Source organism: Prionailurus viverrinus, chromosome A2 (assembly GCF_022837055.1).
Source record: "Prionailurus viverrinus isolate Anna chromosome A2, UM_Priviv_1.0, whole genome shotgun sequence".
Taxonomy (NCBI): Eukaryota; Metazoa; Chordata; class Mammalia; order Carnivora; family Felidae; genus Prionailurus; species Prionailurus viverrinus.
Window position 1 is genome coordinate 36,700,424 of NC_062562.1, and position 19,820 is coordinate 36,720,243.

Here is a 19,820-nt window from a genome sequence, read left to right on the forward strand (position 1 = left end):
GTGTCCCTGATGGAATGGCTGGAATTGATACCATTGGTTTCATGGTCAACATTTGAGATCTCATGGAGGGTACAAATTTTCCCTGTGTGTAAGCATGTAATAAATCAGGGTTTCAGTTCTAAAACTTACCCGGTACCTTGTAACTTAATGCACTTTCAAATAGTGCCCGAAGTAAGAGGGAGTCCAGCTCAGTCTTTTTAAAGATAATCTAGCTATCCCTTAAAGTTCCAGATACAGTGATTTCCTACCCTTTCTATTTTCCTTCATCTTCTACTTTCTCTATGGTTTTTTTTTTTTTTTTCCGCTATGTTCGTTTTACTTTGGTTCTCTAGGTCAGTCAATGTGAATCAAGGATAACAGCCCTAACCGTCATCATAACCATAACAGCTGTTTTTTTTTTAATTTTTTAATTTTTAATTTTTATTAAAAAAATTTTTTTTTTCAACGTTTATTTATTTTTGGGACAGAGAGAGACAGAGCATGAACGGGGGAGGGTCAGAGAGAGACGGAGACACAGAATCGGAAACAGGCTCCAGGCTCTGAGCCATCAGCCCAGAGCCCGACGCGGGGCTCGAACTCACGGACCGCGAGATCGTGACCTGGCTGAAGTTGGACGCTTAACCGACTGCGCCACCCAGGCGCCCCTAGAGCTTTCCTATTATTAAAGGGAGGTGAAAACAAAGATAATTTCATTACATCATGGAATTCACGCTTGATTATGGCTTGTAGAGAATGCATTGTTTTCCCGTCATTTACTTTGGAGATAAACTCTTAGGCACAGAGAGGTGAAGTAACTTGCCCAGGGCACACAGCTAACTGGTGTCACATGTCTTCGTTCTGACCTTTGAATGGTGTGTGGAGAGAAACATACATATTTTCATAACTCTCCAGCCCTCTGGTGTGCTGAGTCTGTAGGATTTCCATTAATATTTGGTAATATTGATGTTGTCATGTTGGAATTTTAAGAACGTCTTTTGAGAACGTGTGTTGTTATTTTTATTTCTTCTTGTACACCAATGCTTCCAGAATTAATTGGGTGACAGTCTAAGAATACACAGATATATGGCCTGAAGATGTGTATGTCCTAAAAGATGGTGTCCACAATTAGAAGCAGCTTGTGTTTGGCTCCCACCAGGACTTGGTAGGGACAACCCTCATCCGCTTGGGGTCTGAGGGTGAGGAAGTCTGTCTGGATCTCTAGCCTGCCAGTAGGAGAGCATGTGCGATGATCAGATCCAGTTCCAAAAATGCCCGAGATCTCTCAAACTGAGAAGGGACACAAGCAATCCTACAGCCCTCCTAAATTCTGAGACTCCGTTAAGTGTTAAAAATTCCCCGGGATGTGAAATTACCTCCCTTTCAAGTTCTCCACTAACTAACGCGCAGCCGCTGCAAACCTCAGCCGGTACCTGCAATCTGGAAGGCTAAGAGAGAGCATCCTGAGGTGCTCGCCTGGCTGCTGGGTGAAGTGTTGGCCTGCCTGGGTCCTTGCATCGCCCCTTCAGCAGTGTGAGGCAGCATTTTTGTCCTGCAGGTACAGTAGGTACTGGATTAAACAGGTCTGCTGTTGAAGACAGACACCAGGCACCGTTCTAGCACGAGCTGTGTTTGGATTGGAGTTTCCAGGGCCTTATCAGGAGCCACCCCTAGTGACACAGCCAGTGCCAGAACTAACTTTGACTTTCACTCTTCGCCAAGGGCTTGAAGAGCACCTTAAAGGAAAAAAGATGGAGGCGCTTAGAGTTCAGATGTTCATGCCTTGCTCCTTTGAAAGCTTATATCTGTAAGTGAAGTTTTATTCTGGAAATAATCCCGGGACCACTTAACAGGAGCGATTTTTTTTTTTTTTTTTTTTTTAAGGGGGAGGCTAGAGAACGGGAAGGTTTTATTGGGAGTTAAAAATACTGGAACTGTTACTTTGTTACTGTGGCTTTAATCAGCTTCAGCTGTAGCCTCTAATATGCGGCCAGGACAAGGATAACAACTAATTTGTGGGTGGGGGGGGTGGAAATGCTGGCCCATTAGCTTTGTCTTGTTTAAAATTGAATGTCGGTCTTCAATTAATAATGCCAAAAAAAAAAAAAATGACCGCTTGAACAATCCGAGAACAGAGCTTGATTTATGATTATGGGGTAGGTTGCAGCTCAGCTTCGTCATGAATAAAAAAGGATTTTCTTCAGGAAAATGAGTGTCCCTAGCAGTAGCATTTGTCAAAATTGCCTTATTGCAAACCCTTTGCATTTTTTGCTTTCTCCTTTTTTTTTTTTAAACCTTACTGTGGAACAGTAGCAGTTGCATTTATAAACATCTCGTTTGCATTTCTGTATATTGATTTCTTTTTCTCTTTGAGAGGAAAACAAAACATCCAAACATCAGAGTCATCTGCCTGGCGTGTAAGTGTAGAACAAATTTGAAATGGGCAGTTTCAAACAAATACTAAAAAAGAGAAAGACTAAGTAGATGATAGCGCCCCCCCCCACCCCCCTTTAACATTTACTTTCAATGTTAGTTGATAAGATTTGAAAACAATACTAAAAGCTGTGTCCCTAAGTGAATAGGCATTCAAGCAAATCAACTTATGCAAAAGCCACCTTTGGAGCTTAATAATTATTTACTGAACGTTCCTGGGTCATGAGAGAGGTTGTGATTAAGTCAGAAAAGCATTATGTTCAGCAGCTTGTGAAGGTGTGTTTAAAGACGACAAGAATAGTGGAAAAATACTAAATGTAGCAGAACTATTTTTAGAATTTGATTCTTAAAAAATGAATCCCCACAAATTGAAGTGCAGTTAGAGTTCATTGTGTTTAGTAGGTACATCTTTAGAATTTCTTATAGTAGCTTTTAAAATGATTTCTATTTTTTTTTGCGTGATTTTTGCTGTATTGAGTTTGCTTTCACTTGTATTTTTCATTCTGTAGGTCATAAAAACAGTTTAATGACTTATTTCTTTGAAAAAAATGAGCATTTTATGGACAAAGTTTATGTATATTAATTATGTATTTAAAATGTCATTATGCTAGAAATGTTATAAATTTCTTCCTTGCAAAGCAGATAATAGGGAGATGATGTCTGCTCTTTGTGATTCATACCCCACAAGAATGTACTCTGTAACTTACTAATTTTTTTAATATTAATTTAATGCAAATTAACAGATGACATGAAAGGATAAAACATGCCATTCTGATGCAGCCTAAGGACAGTGATGATGTCACCCTTGAATTTACACCAAAATTAATTCGTACAACTGCTTTTGCTTAATTGATTTTGAATTTCTTTTTCTGGTTAAAGAAAATACTCACCATAGGAGCATGCTTCCCTTCTAAACTCTCAGAATGAAATTCTTAGCACACATCTTTGACAAAACTGTTCACTGAGCTGTTGCCTATTAACTTCTTTGTGCCTGTTCTTTTAGGGAGGGCACATGCTGTGAATTAATTGCTTCTTTTGTATTTTCCTCTAGGAAAGCAAAAGAACACCATAGCAGAAGGCAACATTCTAAGAGTTTTGGCTTCCCAGAAAATAACTTGTCAGTTTTTACTAGTTTTGAGATTTTAAGAAGATGCTGAGGATACCAAATCAAGAATTAAAACATAGAATAGTGTAACTTGTACTTATGGCCCACGTGGTGTGCTGGCCACCATTCTAACCCATATTAACACATTTGATTCTCATAATTGCTCTCTACCTAAGGTACTGTTTTCTCCTTCCATTTTGCAGATGAGAAAATTGAGGTTTGGGCAGGAGAAAAATCCTGCCCATGTCCTGTAACTGAGACATGATAGAGCCACATTTTCACCCTTAGGTATGCTGGCTCCAGGACTTCTGCTCTTTTCTGTTATGTTTTATGGATTTTCATTTAAGATACTGAATGAATTGATATTTCCTCCTCTGCCTTTTTACGGAGTGGTTTTCCGCAACGCACAGATTTCTGAATTACTCCAGCCATTCCTCATTTGAGCTTTTGAGGGGGGCCGTACCTAGTCTAGTGCCACAGTATTTGTCTTTCAAATGTATTTCCTTGTATCCAGTTCACTATTGATAATAATTGTAAGGCAACTATTTGGGGCAAGAGATCTACAAAATATATACATCAATTATAGGATCCGTTCTGACTTGAGAAATCTGAAAATGTAGAAGGAAAGTTTGGCTTAGAATTAAGGAAATGCAGTAGGAGTCCAGAGCTCTTGGGAAAAATATATTCTCTGTCACTGGATGATTCAAGCAAATGGTTTGACTAAAAGGTCTTCTGACACTAAGATTCTAATATTATCTGATTTTAAGAGGTGGAGTATTTGTTAGGATAGTGCCACCACATTTATTCACTAAACAGGCATTTATTTGATCCTACTGTGTGCCAAGTATTCTTCTCGGTGCTAGGGAATCTATATGTGAATAAAACATAAAACAAAAATCCTGTCCTCATGGAGACCGGGTCATGAAGGACTATGCACATTTCAGCTCCATTCTTTTTTTTTTTTTTTAATCTTTTTTTTTTAAACGTTTATTTATTTTTGAGACAGAGAGAGACAGAGCATGAATGCGGGAGGGTCAGAGAGAGGGAGACACAGAATCTGAAACAGGCTCCAGGCTCTGAGCAGTCAGCACAGAGCCTGACGCGGGGCTTGAACTCATGGACCGCGAGATCATGACCTGAGCCGAAGTTGGCCGCTTAACCGACTGAGCCACCCAGGCGCCCCTCAGCTCCATTCTTAAGTCTGGGCCTCATCTTTGCAGTTCAGAGTGACTGCTGGACCTCCAACCATTACAGCCAAAGTCTAGGAGACATGATGGCAGAACTTAGACGTGAAGCTAAACTAACCAAGTTCCTGGAAAGCTGGGTAATGTTGTGAGTGGCACTGTACCAGCTAAAATGAGGAGAAAATAGGAAAATGGATATTGGATTGTTTGAGTTATAGATTTTAGGCCAAAACTTTATTTTTTCCAGAATGACTGATATTTCCTAAATGTCACAAACACCAGCTGTGGTACTGCAGGGCACATCAAACTGGGCTTAATCAAAAATGGAGGTTGGTCTTTGCAAACGAGTATCCGATGTTCAGGGTTTTCAGGGCTTCACAGGTCATTCGATTCATTTGCTCAGCGTCATCCAATGCTGGCTCCTTCTTTGCATTTCCTTCTTCTCTGTCCTTTCTTCCTTCAGGCCACATTACTGTTTCAACTAGTTTGGCTTTCTTTTCAGTTGGTCCAGGAACTTCCAGACTTAATCTCACCATCTTTCCAAATCTTTGCATAAAGAGAGTTCTTTTACCCCAGTAGTTATAGTCCAAAGGATAGGACTGACTCTTGCTGGACCACTTTGGAGCACAGGCCCATGTGATGGATATGCTGATTGGCCAATCCTGGGTTGTGTTTCTATACCTGGAGTCAGCAGCAGCGTTATGACCTCATGAACTGAAAGTGAGGAGGCTGGTCCTTCAAGATGAAATCAGGGTGCATCACCAAAGAAGTGGGGCAAGATGCTGGGCTGCTCATGAGGCCATCACTTGTCCTTTGGTCTGGATTTCCACACAGTATTGCAGACTTCCCATGTTGGGAAGGTATGTCCTAGGCATGCATAAAGAAAGTTCTTCCTTTTAAAATACTGCAGGTGGAGTGTCATGTCATGCCATCTCAATTATTTGCACCTTACAGGGGATGAGTCGTTCAGAGCATTTTAAAACATGGCAGCTAGGCGCGAATGGGATTCCACAGTTGGACAGAGTAAGCAAGAATTGTAGAGTGTGGCCTAGTGGAAGGGAGCTTGATATGAAAGACAGAGAGCTTCAGTGTGCAGCATCTTAACTTTATAGGTTTTATAACCTTTTGATGGCCTGGCTCTCAGAGGCACTTTCCTGTAGGGAATTGAGGGCTAAGAGTATGCCAGCCCGTAGTGGCATCTGTGGAAGATGGAGAACAGTTGTGGTCATAAAATGAGGAAATGGCATCCTCGTATCCCTGGTTGAAAATATCGTTTAGTAAGAGTTGACATTCTCCTTAGTTACAGAGTGTACTGAAGTGAGAAACTCTGCGAGTGGTGAAAATAACCAACTTAAAAAAAATCTGATGACGAAATTGCCTGGAAGAACACTGGTCATATATTACTGAAGTCTCTTAAACATTTTTGGTAATCCTTCCTATTTAAAGAATTTTTTTTTCAGGCAAGGGCTTGCAACATATTTTTATTTTATTTATAAATTATAAACATGTCAATAATGTTTATATTTTAAACACATTATTTACATTATAACTATATTACATTATTTACATGTGCCATATTGTAATGGTATATGTATTACATTGTACAACATGTACAAAAAGAGAAAATAAAAGTGAAGGATAAAATTTTTATGTAAAGAAACGTTCTTTAAAAAAAATTTTTTAACGTTTATTATTTTTCGGAGAGAGATTGTGAGTAGGGGAGGGGCAGAGAGAGAGGGAGACACAGACTCTGAAGCAGGCTCTGAGCTGTCAGCACAGAGCATGATGCGGGACTTGAACCCCTGAACTGTGAGATCATGACCTGAGCCAAAGTCGAACACTTAACTGACTGAGCCATCCAGGCACCCCTATAAAGAAATGTACTCATCTTTTCTTCCTGAGCCCCAAGATACCATATTTTGTATCCTCTTTTGAAGAATATTGATAGACTGGGGGTCTTATTAGGGTTCTCTTTAATTTTGATCTAATCAGTTGCTGAGATTATTCTTGCTGATACCAGTTTAAAATTATTAATCCCGGGGCTCCTGGGTGGCTCAATTGGTTAGGTGTCTGACCCCTTATTTCGGCTCACGCCATGATCTCATGGTTCATGGGACTGAGCCTCGCATTGGGCTCTGTGCTGAACGTGAAGCTTGGGATTCTCTCTCTGCCTCCCTCTCCGCCCCTCCACTCTTTCTCTCTCAAAATAAATAAATAAACTAAAAAAAAAAAAAAAGAATATTAATCCGGAATAGATGCAGAGAGTCTTCAGTTTTTACCAATGAATTGGACTCTAGGTGTTGTTGAGAAGTAGAGATTTCAGATTTTAACTTCTATGTTTGGTGTGGTTCTTACTTTTTAGAATGTTTTCTTCCTTTGGTACAATGAAAGGTACAGAACTTCAAAGGACAGGAGTACCGTCCACTTAGGGCACCCTGATCTTCCTCACTCCTGGCAGAACCTGTCCCTTGGAAAACGTCCAAATATTTGGGGAAGAAAAGGAGAGGAGAAAGACAAGCTGTACTTTGCAATCCTTTTTCTTTACTCTGTGCCAGAAACCTGTAGTGTGTACTGTTTGAGCCGGTAACGTTACCAGAAAAATTTTGGCAGGCTTTCATTTTTTTTCTTGACCACTAAAACCCAGAGTTGATCATGACGGAAGTTCAGAAGATCTCCATTTTTGAAGCCGAGCTGTGAAATCTGGTACTTTCACATTTACGTGGATTATAATCCATATAAATATAGTCTTAGATGTTTTCAGTACAAGTAACAACGCCTTTTCTTACTGGTGCTCGGTTGAAAAGGACATCCTTACATTTACAAAGTGATTACTTAAGAAGGAATGGGAACGTGAAGATAATGGAAGGGCTGATCATCCGGAAATATTGGATACACAGACTGTCATTTGAAGAGATAGATCCATTTGCCAACTCTCATTTCAGTGATTTGTGCACTTGGAGGCACTGGTAGAAGATTCTTCAGAATTTCCTTTTGCTGACAGAACAAACTGGTTTGAGGGGAAGTTTCTGTAAATTCAGCCTGCTGGTTCCTTTTTCTTATGATAAAGTAGTTGTGTTGTAACCATGAAGATCCATTGGCATTACTGGAGAGATGTTTTTCATTTGTTTGGTTTTAGAGCCTCTAGTCCCCATTTCATTCCATTCCACATGTTGAAATCAGTGTAATAAAGACTCTTCTTCGGAGCTCTTGGAAGGCTTGCTGGAGATGTGGACGGAATGTGAGTTTCCTCAGATGTGGAAGACAGTGTTCTTGTCGAAGAATCAGAGATGTGAGTTCCATTTCCCTACTGAACTCCTTGAGCATGGCTAGGCATTGGATTCAGCTGCAGCATTTTTACAGGCAAGCTGATTTCACCTTACCTGAAATCAGAATGTCCAGGGTGGGAGACTGGGACACAGTCCTCAGCTAAGTTTGTGGCAGTCACTCTTGAATTTGGAAACTCCTGTGGCTTAACCTATCTATGACATGGCTTTCTCACCTGTGTTGTGCCTTCCCGTGTCTCCAGTGTGTATTTGACCCTCAGTCCTTGTGCTTTTCTGGACATAATTATATTATACTCCAGTGCAGGCTGATGCTAGGCTTTGACCTCTATCGACTTAATGATTATGATGAAGATTAATTTTCCCTGGAGAAAAATGCTAGGATTTTTTACTTTATATTTCATGAGAGAATTGCAGGATTAAGAATCTCCCTCCACTCCTGCAAAACTTTGTCACATTCTCTGCATTAAATGGGGATTCCCTAAATCTTAAGCGACAGATCTGCTGTGGTCCAAACTTGCGTGTGGACTTGTACAAAATTGCTTCCTGGCATCAAAAAAGAAGAAGCATGTTTATGGTTTAGCATTTCTTTTACTACTAATTTTTGAACTCTGTTCCAGTTTACTGGACTCTGTGCCATTGTGGGTTTTTCTTTTCTTTTCTTTTTTTTTTTTTTTACATCTGTTACAGATTTTGATCCTCATGACAATGTTGATAGGCAGATGCATTACGCAGTCCTTATAAATAAGGAAAACTGAAGCTCAAAGAGATTGAGTAACTTGGCCACGGTCACAAGTTAGTAAGTGGTGGAACTAGACTCTCGGTGGAGAGTCCTCGGTGGAACCGAGTCCTCTCGGTGGAACAGTTCCTCGGCCTGAGGAACTGAAGAGAAGAAATGAAGAAAAAAGTGTATTAGCTCCTTCAGCCCAGAGACTAAGTTTCAACTGACAACCACTTTCCTGCCTTGGGTGACCATGAGAGGGCGACCAAACTGACTCAAAAGGTCTAGTAAAGGGATATTGGCATCACTGTCAAAGATGAGGGGTGGTTGGGCAGATGTCGTGTGGATGGCAGGGGACTGGATTTCATGGAATTTCTGATATATATAAGTGGTTGATGGGAGCAGTGGAATTCACTGTTTGGATTTAGGAATAGACAGGATACTCGGAGCACATGCCCACATACCTGTACCATCTCAGAGAAGGAGGAGGCTTTGAAGTTAAAATACAAATTAACCCATGGAGGGCGGGGGGGGGGGGGGGGGGACTCTGGTGACAGGTGTGGCTGCCTGGCGTCTTACAGCTGCTGTGTTTCCTAATTTACCTTACTTAACTCACTCAGTCACTGCCGGGCATTAAGGAGGTGGGGTTTGGAGAGGATCAGAGAGGTTGAATGGCTCATTAAAGATCAGACTGCTCAGCAATGACTAGAACTTGTGTCCGGTTGATGGCCTTCCTGCTTGAATCACTATTAAGAAATTCACAGCTCTCGGGGAAGTTGTGCGTCTAGCTTCAGTGCTTTGGGGAAATGCTCGTAAAGGCGTTTGCCTTTCCTTCATTTGGCTGTAAAAGGGTAATTTCTTACAGAGAGAACACCTTCCCATGTGGAACTCTTTAAGAGTCAGATAATCTGGATAGCTGACTTAATTTTGGAGCATCTCAGAAGAACTTTGTGACCGTGGCTTTAGATGCTGTGAGATTAGAACCAGATATTCCCAGCACCTGGCACAGAGGAAGCACTCAGTGACTAGTTGTTGAATAAATGACCTTTCCATAATCTGATTAAAAGGAATCAGACTCACGGAATTAGGATTATCTAGTGCAGATTGAGCTTCATGGGTCTTGGATGAGCTCAGTTAGCTTTTAAAATTAAATTCATTTGGATGACTCTCCATGCTTATCACTAATGACTTAAGCATCAGATCCTCGGTTTAAAAATAAGCTTTTGAAAAAAAAAAAGGTTTTGTAGCCACACGTATTGTTCTCACATAAACTTCGACTTTGAGTTTAAAACATGATGCTCATTTGTCCTGCTAGCCTTTTGAGGGGTAGATATCTTCATTTTTGTTTGTCTATAAGGTGATGATTGCAGATTCAATTACTTCTAAGAGGCTGAGGATCTGGGAGTCATCTTTAACAATGTAGAAATACCCCTCAGGGAGTGTGTGCAGTGAAGTGACTACAGTCTTTCTTTTGCATTTTTTTTGAGAAGATTTATTAAAATAATTTCAATTAGCCAAACTCTGCTACATTTTTCTTTATTGGAGTTTCAGTTTATTTATATGGGTATACTGTATAAATATACATTTTTTCCCCCGATAGGATATTTCTATAAATGCCTTAAATGATATTGTTGTGGGCTTAATGTCTGGAGTCTTAGCGTGGTTGATAACTAGTAATTTTAATTTAAGATGTCTCAAGAATGCTTTACTGTTAATTGAAAGGATTTTTCCCCCAGTATCACAGCCAATGGCTTGTCTTGAGCAGCTAATTAGTGCGATTATTCCACAGCTGCATTTGCTACAGCACAAAGGTTTGCTCCTGTTTTTATCAAAAGGATCAGTCTCTCTGGGAATGTTTTAACCTGACAGGCTTTGAATAGTAAGACCGTTTATTTATTTATTTTTTAATAGCTACTCCCCCCTTCTTTTGGTTCAAAAAACTACATTTGAGCTTTGAACACATACTCAAAAGCGGGAAAATACATTCGCTTTTTATGCACTTTTCCAGAGCCTTACCTGCTAAATATATTATTTTGGGTAACGTCTAGGTATTTTTTCTGTGTGCTTGAGTGCATCATATTAAAATAATAAGCAGGATATTAACGTTGTTCAATCTGTGTGCGTCTGTAGGAAACTGTGAAGGAAAAAGGGTTTAAGTCTTCTGGAATGCTCAAGACATGCAAGAGAACCAATGCCCTGGGTACCATCATCACTTTCCCTTCCTACTGTCAAAATACAGTCTGCGATGTACCCCATCTCTTTTGTTCCAGGCAAAGGGGGACTTTGATTATTCAAGTCATTCCTTCATGTTTGCAGATTAGTTCATGTTCATCTTGTTCTTAAATTAGTGACATGTATTCTTCCATTGAAAAGACTGTTACGGCTTTATTATAATTTGGGGGGGGACTAAAAAAAAAGAACGAAAGAAGTTTATCTATAATTCCACTTTCCATCTGGCAGCTAAGATGACATTTATACAATCCCCGCTAAGCATGTGTATTTGTGTACATAAACACACTTTACTTATTTTAGACTAAAACATAAATACACTTTTATTTCCTACTTTTGTTCTTGTTATATACATTTTTCACTTTGCTCTGTAGTTGTACAGTTTCTTAAAAAATAGTAGTATGTGATATATATATATATTCACCTATTATAATTTTGTTTTTTAACCTATTTTACTCTTAAATATTTTAAAGGGCTTTATTTTTCCCCCAACTTTACTGAAGCATAATTGACAAAAATGGCATACATTTGAGGGGCATAACATGATGACTTGGTATATGTACACGTTGTGAAATGATTACAGTCAAGCTAATTAACATATCTATCACATCGTTGCTATTTATTTTCGTTTTTTGCCGTGAGAATACTTAAGATCTACTCCTCCACCACATTCCAAGTGTACAATACGGTATTATTAACTCTAGCCGCCATGATGAACATTGAATCCCTAGAACTTGATCTTATTCCTCAAAGTTGGTGCCTTTTGACCAGTATCTCTCCTTACAATTTAATGATAAAGTAATCACTCCCATATTCAGGCAAATTTTAGGTGGTTCGAAATATTTTGCAATTTGTCAATAGCTTTGTGATGTCAGGTTTTCCACGTTTTGAATTGTGTTCTTAGGAAAATTGTCCATGGATGTCATTTTTGAGTCATATTCTATGAACAGTATTACAGCTTTTTGATAATACTGTTTTACTCATGCTTTTCTCAGTATGGTTTTCTTAAAGGATTGTAATAATACATATCCGCAGTGGCTCAGACTAAAATGATCAGTACACTTTCTCTGGTAGTGAATATTTTTTTAATTGGGTCATACTGTGAATACTTTTTTGGTAGCTGCCTTCTGTAAGTTTGTTATATTGTGTAGTTTTTATTCCAGTCACAAATCTATTTCTTCACCATTTTTAATGGCTGCATAGTATTACATTATATGAACCTGTTATGATTTCCTGTACTAATTTCCTGTGGTGAGTGTAGTTTTTGTTACGTAGCTTTCTGGAACCGTGCAAGGGAGAAGCACAAACATCTTTTCATCCGTTAGCATGTGCAGAGTTTGAAGGCTCCTATCTTTTAAGGAGTTCATAAGATCTGCCAATGGCTCGAAGGCTTTATTTTGCCTTTTGTTGGAAGGTAAAGAAAATACTGGGATTTATACTCAAGGAAGGAAGCTAAAACTACTCATGCTTCTTTTGAAGAGGGACTTCCTTGGGAGTGACTGTTTTCTCAAATGTCACTTTTTTTTCCTGTTTCCAGGTACTAAGGTTTTGTACTGTTAGCCCTAAGCAGAGACTTTTTTTTTTTTAAGAATGCTATATTGCTGGAAATAAACAACCGAAAATTCTAGCTGATAATAATAGCCATGACAAAGCTTTATTGAGGCAGCACTACATGGCACTCATTATACTAGACAATTTATGTGTATTGTTTTATGTATTATATTATTTAATCCTCACAAAATCCCTGAGAGGTTGGCTCGTAAAATGTAAGTGATGTAAGAGAAGTTTTAAAAACACCTCCCTCTTTGATAAATGAGTAAGTGTGTAAAAAACTATTATTATCCCTCCTTTCCGGATACGGTAACTAAGGCAGAGGGAGGTTTAATAACTTGTTGATGCTATAGAGCTGGCAAGATAAGCAGTCACAACCCATATTTAGGAAAATTAGGAAGTCTTTTCTTCCTAACACAGGACTGGTGTTTAAGCTTTTTCTGTAATTTTGGATAGAGCAAGCACCAAAACCATTAGAAGTAGGCCGCATGGGGAACTCGCAGACACATGTAGGAGAGAGCTTGCCAAGATGAATCAGGAGAAAAGACGGCACAAAGAAAACCAGATGGAGAATAGGGTTGTCAAACAGGCTCGTCCTCTGCCCCCTTCCCCCCCACCCCCCACCCCCACCCCGCAGCCTGTAGTCGAGTCTGGTGTTAGCGTTCTGGTGCAAATGCTTCTTTCATCAATGGTTTTTACTTCCCATATCCTCGCAGAATTTCCCCATGACAGAGTTCACCCATTCTTGAAATTATTCCCCGTTAGTAAACACCTTAGACATCTTCAAGGAATTTAGATAGCGCGTAGGAGTAGGTATTTGGTGAGATTCAGTTATGAAAAAGCAAATCAAGCAATTTATTTTTACATGTGGAAATCTGGGTGCCATTAAGACGCAGTGCCTCTTGGCACTTCATATGGCGGCGCTATATTTGGTGGTGATGAGTAGTATGTGGTATAAAATGTTCAAAAAAAAAAAAATTAAGCCGCATGAGAAAAATGCCTAGATGCAATCAAGCTGACTTATTTTAATTCAACTCCTAATGACTTCAGTCCTGTCACCTCTTGATTTTCAATTATGCGGAGTACCCTTCTGCAACTTGATTTTATCTTCGCGCAGGATCATTTTCGTAGTTGGGCGCAATTTAGGATACCCCCCAAAATGCAAACGAAAGGTCTCATTAAGAAACTAAATGTTGTGCCTTTTTTTTTTTTTTTTCTTTCCCTTTTTGGTTCTCCCACAGCAGTTCCGAGGAGCATCCTGGGGCCTCCAAGCCTCCGATAAGCTCCTCCAGTATGACATCACGCATCTTGCTACGCCAGCAACTCATGCGTGAGCAAATGCAGGAGCAGGAGCGCAGGGAGCAGCAGCAGAAGCTGCAGGCGGCCCAGTTCATGCAACAGAGAGTGCCAGTGAGTCAGACCCCGGCCATAAACGTCAGCGTGCCCACCACCACCCTTCCCTCTGCCACCCAGGTGCCGATGGAAGTCCTCAAGGTACGTGAGCGTCGCTCTTGTTGGTTGGGCCAAGCCCTCTTTGAGAGCAGTATTTTCCATTTCCTAGGTGTTTTCTTTCTCTGACTGTGTTTTTGGTCCTCTTGACCCCTCTGCATGCTGTCTGTCAAGGCCAACTCTACTCATGCTACCTGGCTTTGCATTTTAAAGGAAGGACAGAAAGTAACCGGGGATTTAGTAGTAGCCCTCACTATGTGGGGGAAGAGTGTTGATGTTCTATGAGAAACAGCCAGTGGGGACAGGTGCCTGTTGCAACGCTATCTTTCCATTTTTCTTTAGGAAAGTTTCAGAAATGGATCTCTGCTAATAACTTATGTATTTTTTTTTCCTCCCTCCAAACATTCCACGGCCATTCTTTAATTTTCTTCTTTATTTAGTAAGTAATCCTGGCTATAGAATCTGACCGTTTGGGAAAGTCCCTTCTGAGATAAACCTGTAGGAGAGCTTTCTTCACTTTAATAACCAAAATGCATAATCCTTTAACTGAAGTGGTCTGTTTGGGGCCCCTTTGATTTCTTGCTAGAGTAGAACCTGCAGGAGCTTGTTAGCATCATTCTATCAGGGACATATAGCTTCCTAATTACTGGGGAAAACTGTAACAAGTCTGAGAATAGAATTCCATCTCACACATGTGTTCCTTCACATCACACTGGGACATCCTCCCTGTTGAAAGATGAGCATTCCAACTCTTAAATATGACTGATGCAGGGAAAGCTAAAAGCAAAGTGAGGGAACTTCCTCACTTAAAAGAAAATTTTTTTAACCCATTCACCTAATTGATTCATTGTAAAGAATCCCAAGTGTTACTGTTCATTAAGCAATGTGAACTTTACACACTGGTGATTCATTGTTGGTCTTTGCATTCATTCATGTGCTCAGGAGAAAAACATCTCCCGCTATTTAAAGTTTACAATTAAAGTAAATAGAGAGATGATGTGTTATAACTGGAAGCAATATATGATTCTTACCAGGAAGTACGAAAAGATTCTTTAAAAACAAATTGAAAGTCATTGTTTTTTATTTGCAAAGACCTCTTTAAAACGTAGTGATGAGATAATGAAGCTCTTTCATGAAAAAACGGGAATTTTGCGAGGGCAAAAGAGATCCAAACAGTTTAGCATAAACCATTACTCTGATGTGATTGAAGTTCTGGATATTGCCACAAATAATGGATATTTTGTATCCTCCCCACCTCCCGATAAAGGCAGGTTTTCTTTTAGAAATAGATTATATATTACATCTCTCTGTTCCACTTGGGTGAAAATTGGTAATCGCTAAGTTTTTATAAATTTAAGATCTACATTGTCTGGTGTTCACAGGAATCACATTTGTTTTGTCTGTGCCTTTTAAAGTTCTGTGAATTAGTGATAATAAAATGTGGAGAAATATGTCTATTTTATTCACTGTAATAGTCTACTTTTCAATCTGAAGGATAAATTTTAGAAGAGGTGACGTGGATTTGTGCTAGTAGGTGATTTATGTCCAATTCAAAGGTAATGTTTCATATTGTATTAAAGTATATGAATTGCAATCACTACTTCTATTAAGGCAGTTATATGTGATGGTGTGGAAATCACCCACATGCAGATGCATTAAAATACCATTTCCACATCATCTTAAAAATGGACATCATTCCTAAATGTTTGTATTCCTTAAAATGCTATTTTGGAATTGCTTAACATGAAAATCTGGACTGAATGGTTTGAATAATATGCCCATTTTTCCTCACACGTTGCTGTGTCCTGATAACAGTGAGTTGAGCTACAACCTTCAATTTACTTATTACAGAAAAATGTCCAAAAGTAAAGCACACAGACGTTATTAGAACCGGGAGTACTAATCTACAAAGGAGCAATTGGTAAATTTATCTTTCATGCCGAATATAGTTTATTCTTGATTTCGTCAGTATATAAAGTAGCGAAGTGTGTCATGTAAATAAAAAAAAAAAGTATAGTTGGCATAGCAACGCAGACTGGTTTGATAGCTATTTAGACAAATGGTAGTACCCTTCGATAAAACACCAAATAAAAACACGTAATTTCCTATAAAATGACATCCTGAGAAATTAATATTTTGGAGGAGAGTAGCATGTAAGGGATGGCTTCAGATCTTTAAGAACTTGGTCCTTAAAAAGAGTTTACATATTTTCAGAACTTTTATGTATGAAAATACTGTTATGAAGTATTTACTATAGAAAGGTAAGCGAGAGACTGTGATCTTTTTTTCTTTTCCCTTGTACGGTTTTTAAATCGGAAGCATAATTTGGTAAATTTAAATGGTCGCTAGTAAAAACTTAATTTGCTTAATCTTGGATCATTTTTCTATGAATATACATTTTCAAGGAATGAGTACTAGTATAGTAATTGAGTGCATTATGATACAGATGATGTCGAACAAATATTTTTTCATACAGTAGCCTGAGTCACTTCTTCATTTAATTTTTAAAGATTTAAATTGCTAAAGCAGAACATACCTACCTCTCATTTAGGTAGATGTGTGCAGTCAGAGGTACTAGCATGTGCTAGAGAATGCTGGTTAAATTTCCCCATCTCCCACTGGTTTTCAAGAACTTGATAGAAGATCACACATGCAGACTCGTTACCGACATTTTACTATCAGTGGGTTGAATGCTTTTGAAAAGCTAACTTCGTGTTTTCAGGTTAATTCCTTTCTTTGGCAGAGTTAGGCTTAGAGAATGGAGCTTTTATAAAGCATGTTTAAAAATTGTTGACAGCTTCCTGTAAACTTAGGTCCAGTCTTTGGAATTCGGATTAGAGGTTGGACATTTGCATTACGACTTATTCCTCACATTTTCACCATTCAGTCTGTAAATCCACAAAGTTTTGCAGGATTAGCTTCTGGTTTCTTTATTTCATTACTTTATGGCTTTATTCTTCTTATTGATTTTCTTGTTGGGTGATAGGGACTGATTAGTCTTATGGCCTTATATTAAAGTATTAGATGTATCATCTGGATTCCTTACGAACAACCTAACTCATTGGCAATTTAGGGATGCCTCTTTGTCGTAAGTTAACCCCTACTTCGAGTACGTAATGCTTTATTTATAGTACTGAACACATCTCATATTTCAAATTATGAATTAAGAAAAAAGTCGCTAAGAACCGTTAATGGAAGCATTTCTTCTACAGGTGGGTCTTGTAGACTTGGGAGGTCATGCAAACCTTAGGTTTGCCGTTTGATCTAGCTTCTTTCAAACAAAAGCAGAGGAACCAGGGATAGACCCTGTGGACACATTTCAGGTCTCATAGCTGAAGAAACATCACAACACCAGGTAGTGTGTTACCTTCTGCACATTTACCAGGCAAGTGTAATCATAATGCTGACTGATTATAGGAGTGACTGGTTGCTCCGATCTTAGACTGGCAAGTTCATCAGAATTTCTTCCTTTGTTCCCTTCCATAGCATGGGCTCTAACAGCTCATAGCTTGAAAGCATGTTTGTAGTTTGAGGACATTTCTCTGTTCAGAATTTTGTAGAGAATTGCCAGCTCTTTCCCTTCCTTCCTCCATCCCTTCCTTTCTTTCACCTTGGATTTAACAGTTTAATAGTTAAGTGTTCTGTCTGGACTGGATGGTACATTGAAATGTTCTGTTCTACTTGGGAGAAAGGCTGTATGAATTTAAAAGAGAAACAATGTCTTTTTGTAATTTTGGGATATATTAAGTAGTTTGCAAGACTATACATTTTTGTTTTTTCCTTTTTTTGATCTCAGATAATCTAAGAAGTTGGGCAGATTGCTACAAAATTTGAATTGGCACTTGTGTTCATGAAATGCACAAACATTTTGCCGGAGCCTGCTACGTGGCAAACTGAATTTACTTTGGCATTTATTGGGTTGTATAATAATGTAGTACCCCATTTAGATACTCTAGCAAGTCAGGATGGAAGTCCCGCTTCCTTGTCACCTATCTCTACACCCAGTATTCCCTGAGATATCACTAGTGAGGGAAAGGGTAGATGACTGAATTGCTGGCCTTTGTCCATAACTTGAAAACTACCTGGTGTAGAGTTTTCAAGGTGTTGCTTCTTAAGGTTTGAATACAGAAACATGAGAAAGGGTGTGTGGAGTTCTGTGGGCTGGTGGGTTATAGATCAGCAGAAGGGACTATTTCCACACTCCGCTATGCATTTAAGACGTCTTTTTTTTTTTTTTTAATCTTTTTAATGTTTATTTTTAGAGAAAGACAGAGAGCGAGCAAGGGAGGGGCAGACAGAGGGAGACAAGAATCTGAAGCAGGTTCTAGGCCCCCAGCTGTCAGCAGAGAGCCCGACGCAGGGCTTGAATTCTCGAACTGCGAGATCATGACCTGAGCCAAGTTGCCTGCTTAACCAACTGAGCCCCCCCGCCGGGGGCCCATCCACTGTGCATTTAGATTTTGTTCCTCATTTATTAGCTGGGAATACAGAACCTTATTAGCATCATGGTGGCCACAGGAAGCAGGAACAGGTTCAGCATGCTTGCCTTGTTCCCCTTAGTTAGGGGGTCTCTTACTAGAGGTGCTGACCCCAGAAGAAAGGATGTCTGAGAATTCTTCTAATACCATAGTCTGTGGGCCACCACATATTTATTCTTGTTCATATGTGGTCCATCACATATTTTTGCCACTAGACAGTGTGACCTACACATTCCGTGAGCCTTAGTTTCAGAACTATTTATAAACGTTGGTGTCCTTTCATTTTTGGATCAAACTCTGTGTCTGGAAGGCCACATCCTTTTTCGTGCGGGGCGGGGCTGGGGGGTGGACAAACAGATTCCAGATTCAAAGAGCTTTTCATCCTCCCGGAGACCTCATTTCCCTATAGGGTCTTTGAGTCTCCTGGTTGTATCACTTTGATGTGTTCAGTGTCACACATTAGGTGATTTTTTTTTTCTCTTTAAAACTCATTTTATTGATTTTTAAAAATTACAGACAATGTCTGTTAACATGGAATCTATTTTAATAGCAGGGAAGAAAAATCCAACAGGAAACTCCCTCCTGCCTCTCCCTCCCTTCCTCCCTCCCTCAAGGTCCCTGGAAGGAGGTGCTATTAGCAGTTTAGGGTGCAGGCTTCTTAACCTCGCTGCTTTCCAGCCCTACAGTTGCCTTCGGTGGGAGCAAGGTCTGAAGAAATACATTAAGCAGTTTTGATCAGGTAGACATATACCCTATCTTTCTCTGTGTTCACATTTACATATAGAACAAAAGAAATAAAGTTTCTACTTCCGGATTCTCTCTACTTTTGAGAATATTGCTTCAAACTGTTCTCCCTTAAGCAGAGTGGGGACTTCTTACTCTGTGTTTTGAAAGCAGTTGGATAATTTTGGGGTTGCAAGTGTGTGTACTAGCTTCCACGGGCACTGATTGACAGACCATTTGCCCCACCCCCCTCCCCACCATGCTGCCTTACAAACCTCCGTGGGTAAGGATTTAGTAATCTCAGGGCTGGCATAGGCAGGTGCTCCATAGACTTGTCTCACGTTGGTGAAATCAAACTTAACACAGGCTAAAGTAGTGTAAGAATCTCTGTAAATGTACACTGATTAATTTTAGATATTGTTTTCTGTCTGCACTGCTTTCAGTGACTCGTAACTAGTAATGAAATGCTGACTGAAGAGAGTCACTTTTGCTTAGATTTTTAGGCCTGGTCCACTTAAGTGGGCAGGCCCATGGGGAGCAGCTTTCTCAAACAAAATACTCAATCTTGACACAACTGAGCCTATGAATTAATTCCGCTTTTCTGAAAACACTGAAACATCAGCTCTGATCACCTGTTCACCTGGTAATGTTAGCCCCAAATGTAAATAATTTCTCCCTGTGAGACCACAA

The 19,820-nt window shown here is 39.5% G+C and overlaps 1 protein-coding gene across 6 annotated transcripts in view; it reads left to right on the forward strand.

The window, feature by feature from the left end:
• MITF (melanocyte inducing transcription factor) overlaps positions 1 to 19,820 on the forward strand; it is a 225,370-nt gene that overhangs the window by 118,916 nt on the left and 86,634 nt on the right. For 4 of the 6 annotated variants that reach the window (XM_047850199.1, XM_047850201.1, XM_047850204.1 and 1 more), the window contains exon 2: positions 13,722 to 13,974. In XM_047850199.1, the coding sequence (XP_047706155.1) occupies positions 13,722 to 13,974 (253 nt within the window). The remainder of the gene's footprint in view (positions 1 to 13,721; positions 13,975 to 19,820) is intronic. The other 2 variants (XM_047850200.1, XM_047850202.1) reach the window with 1 other exon arrangement.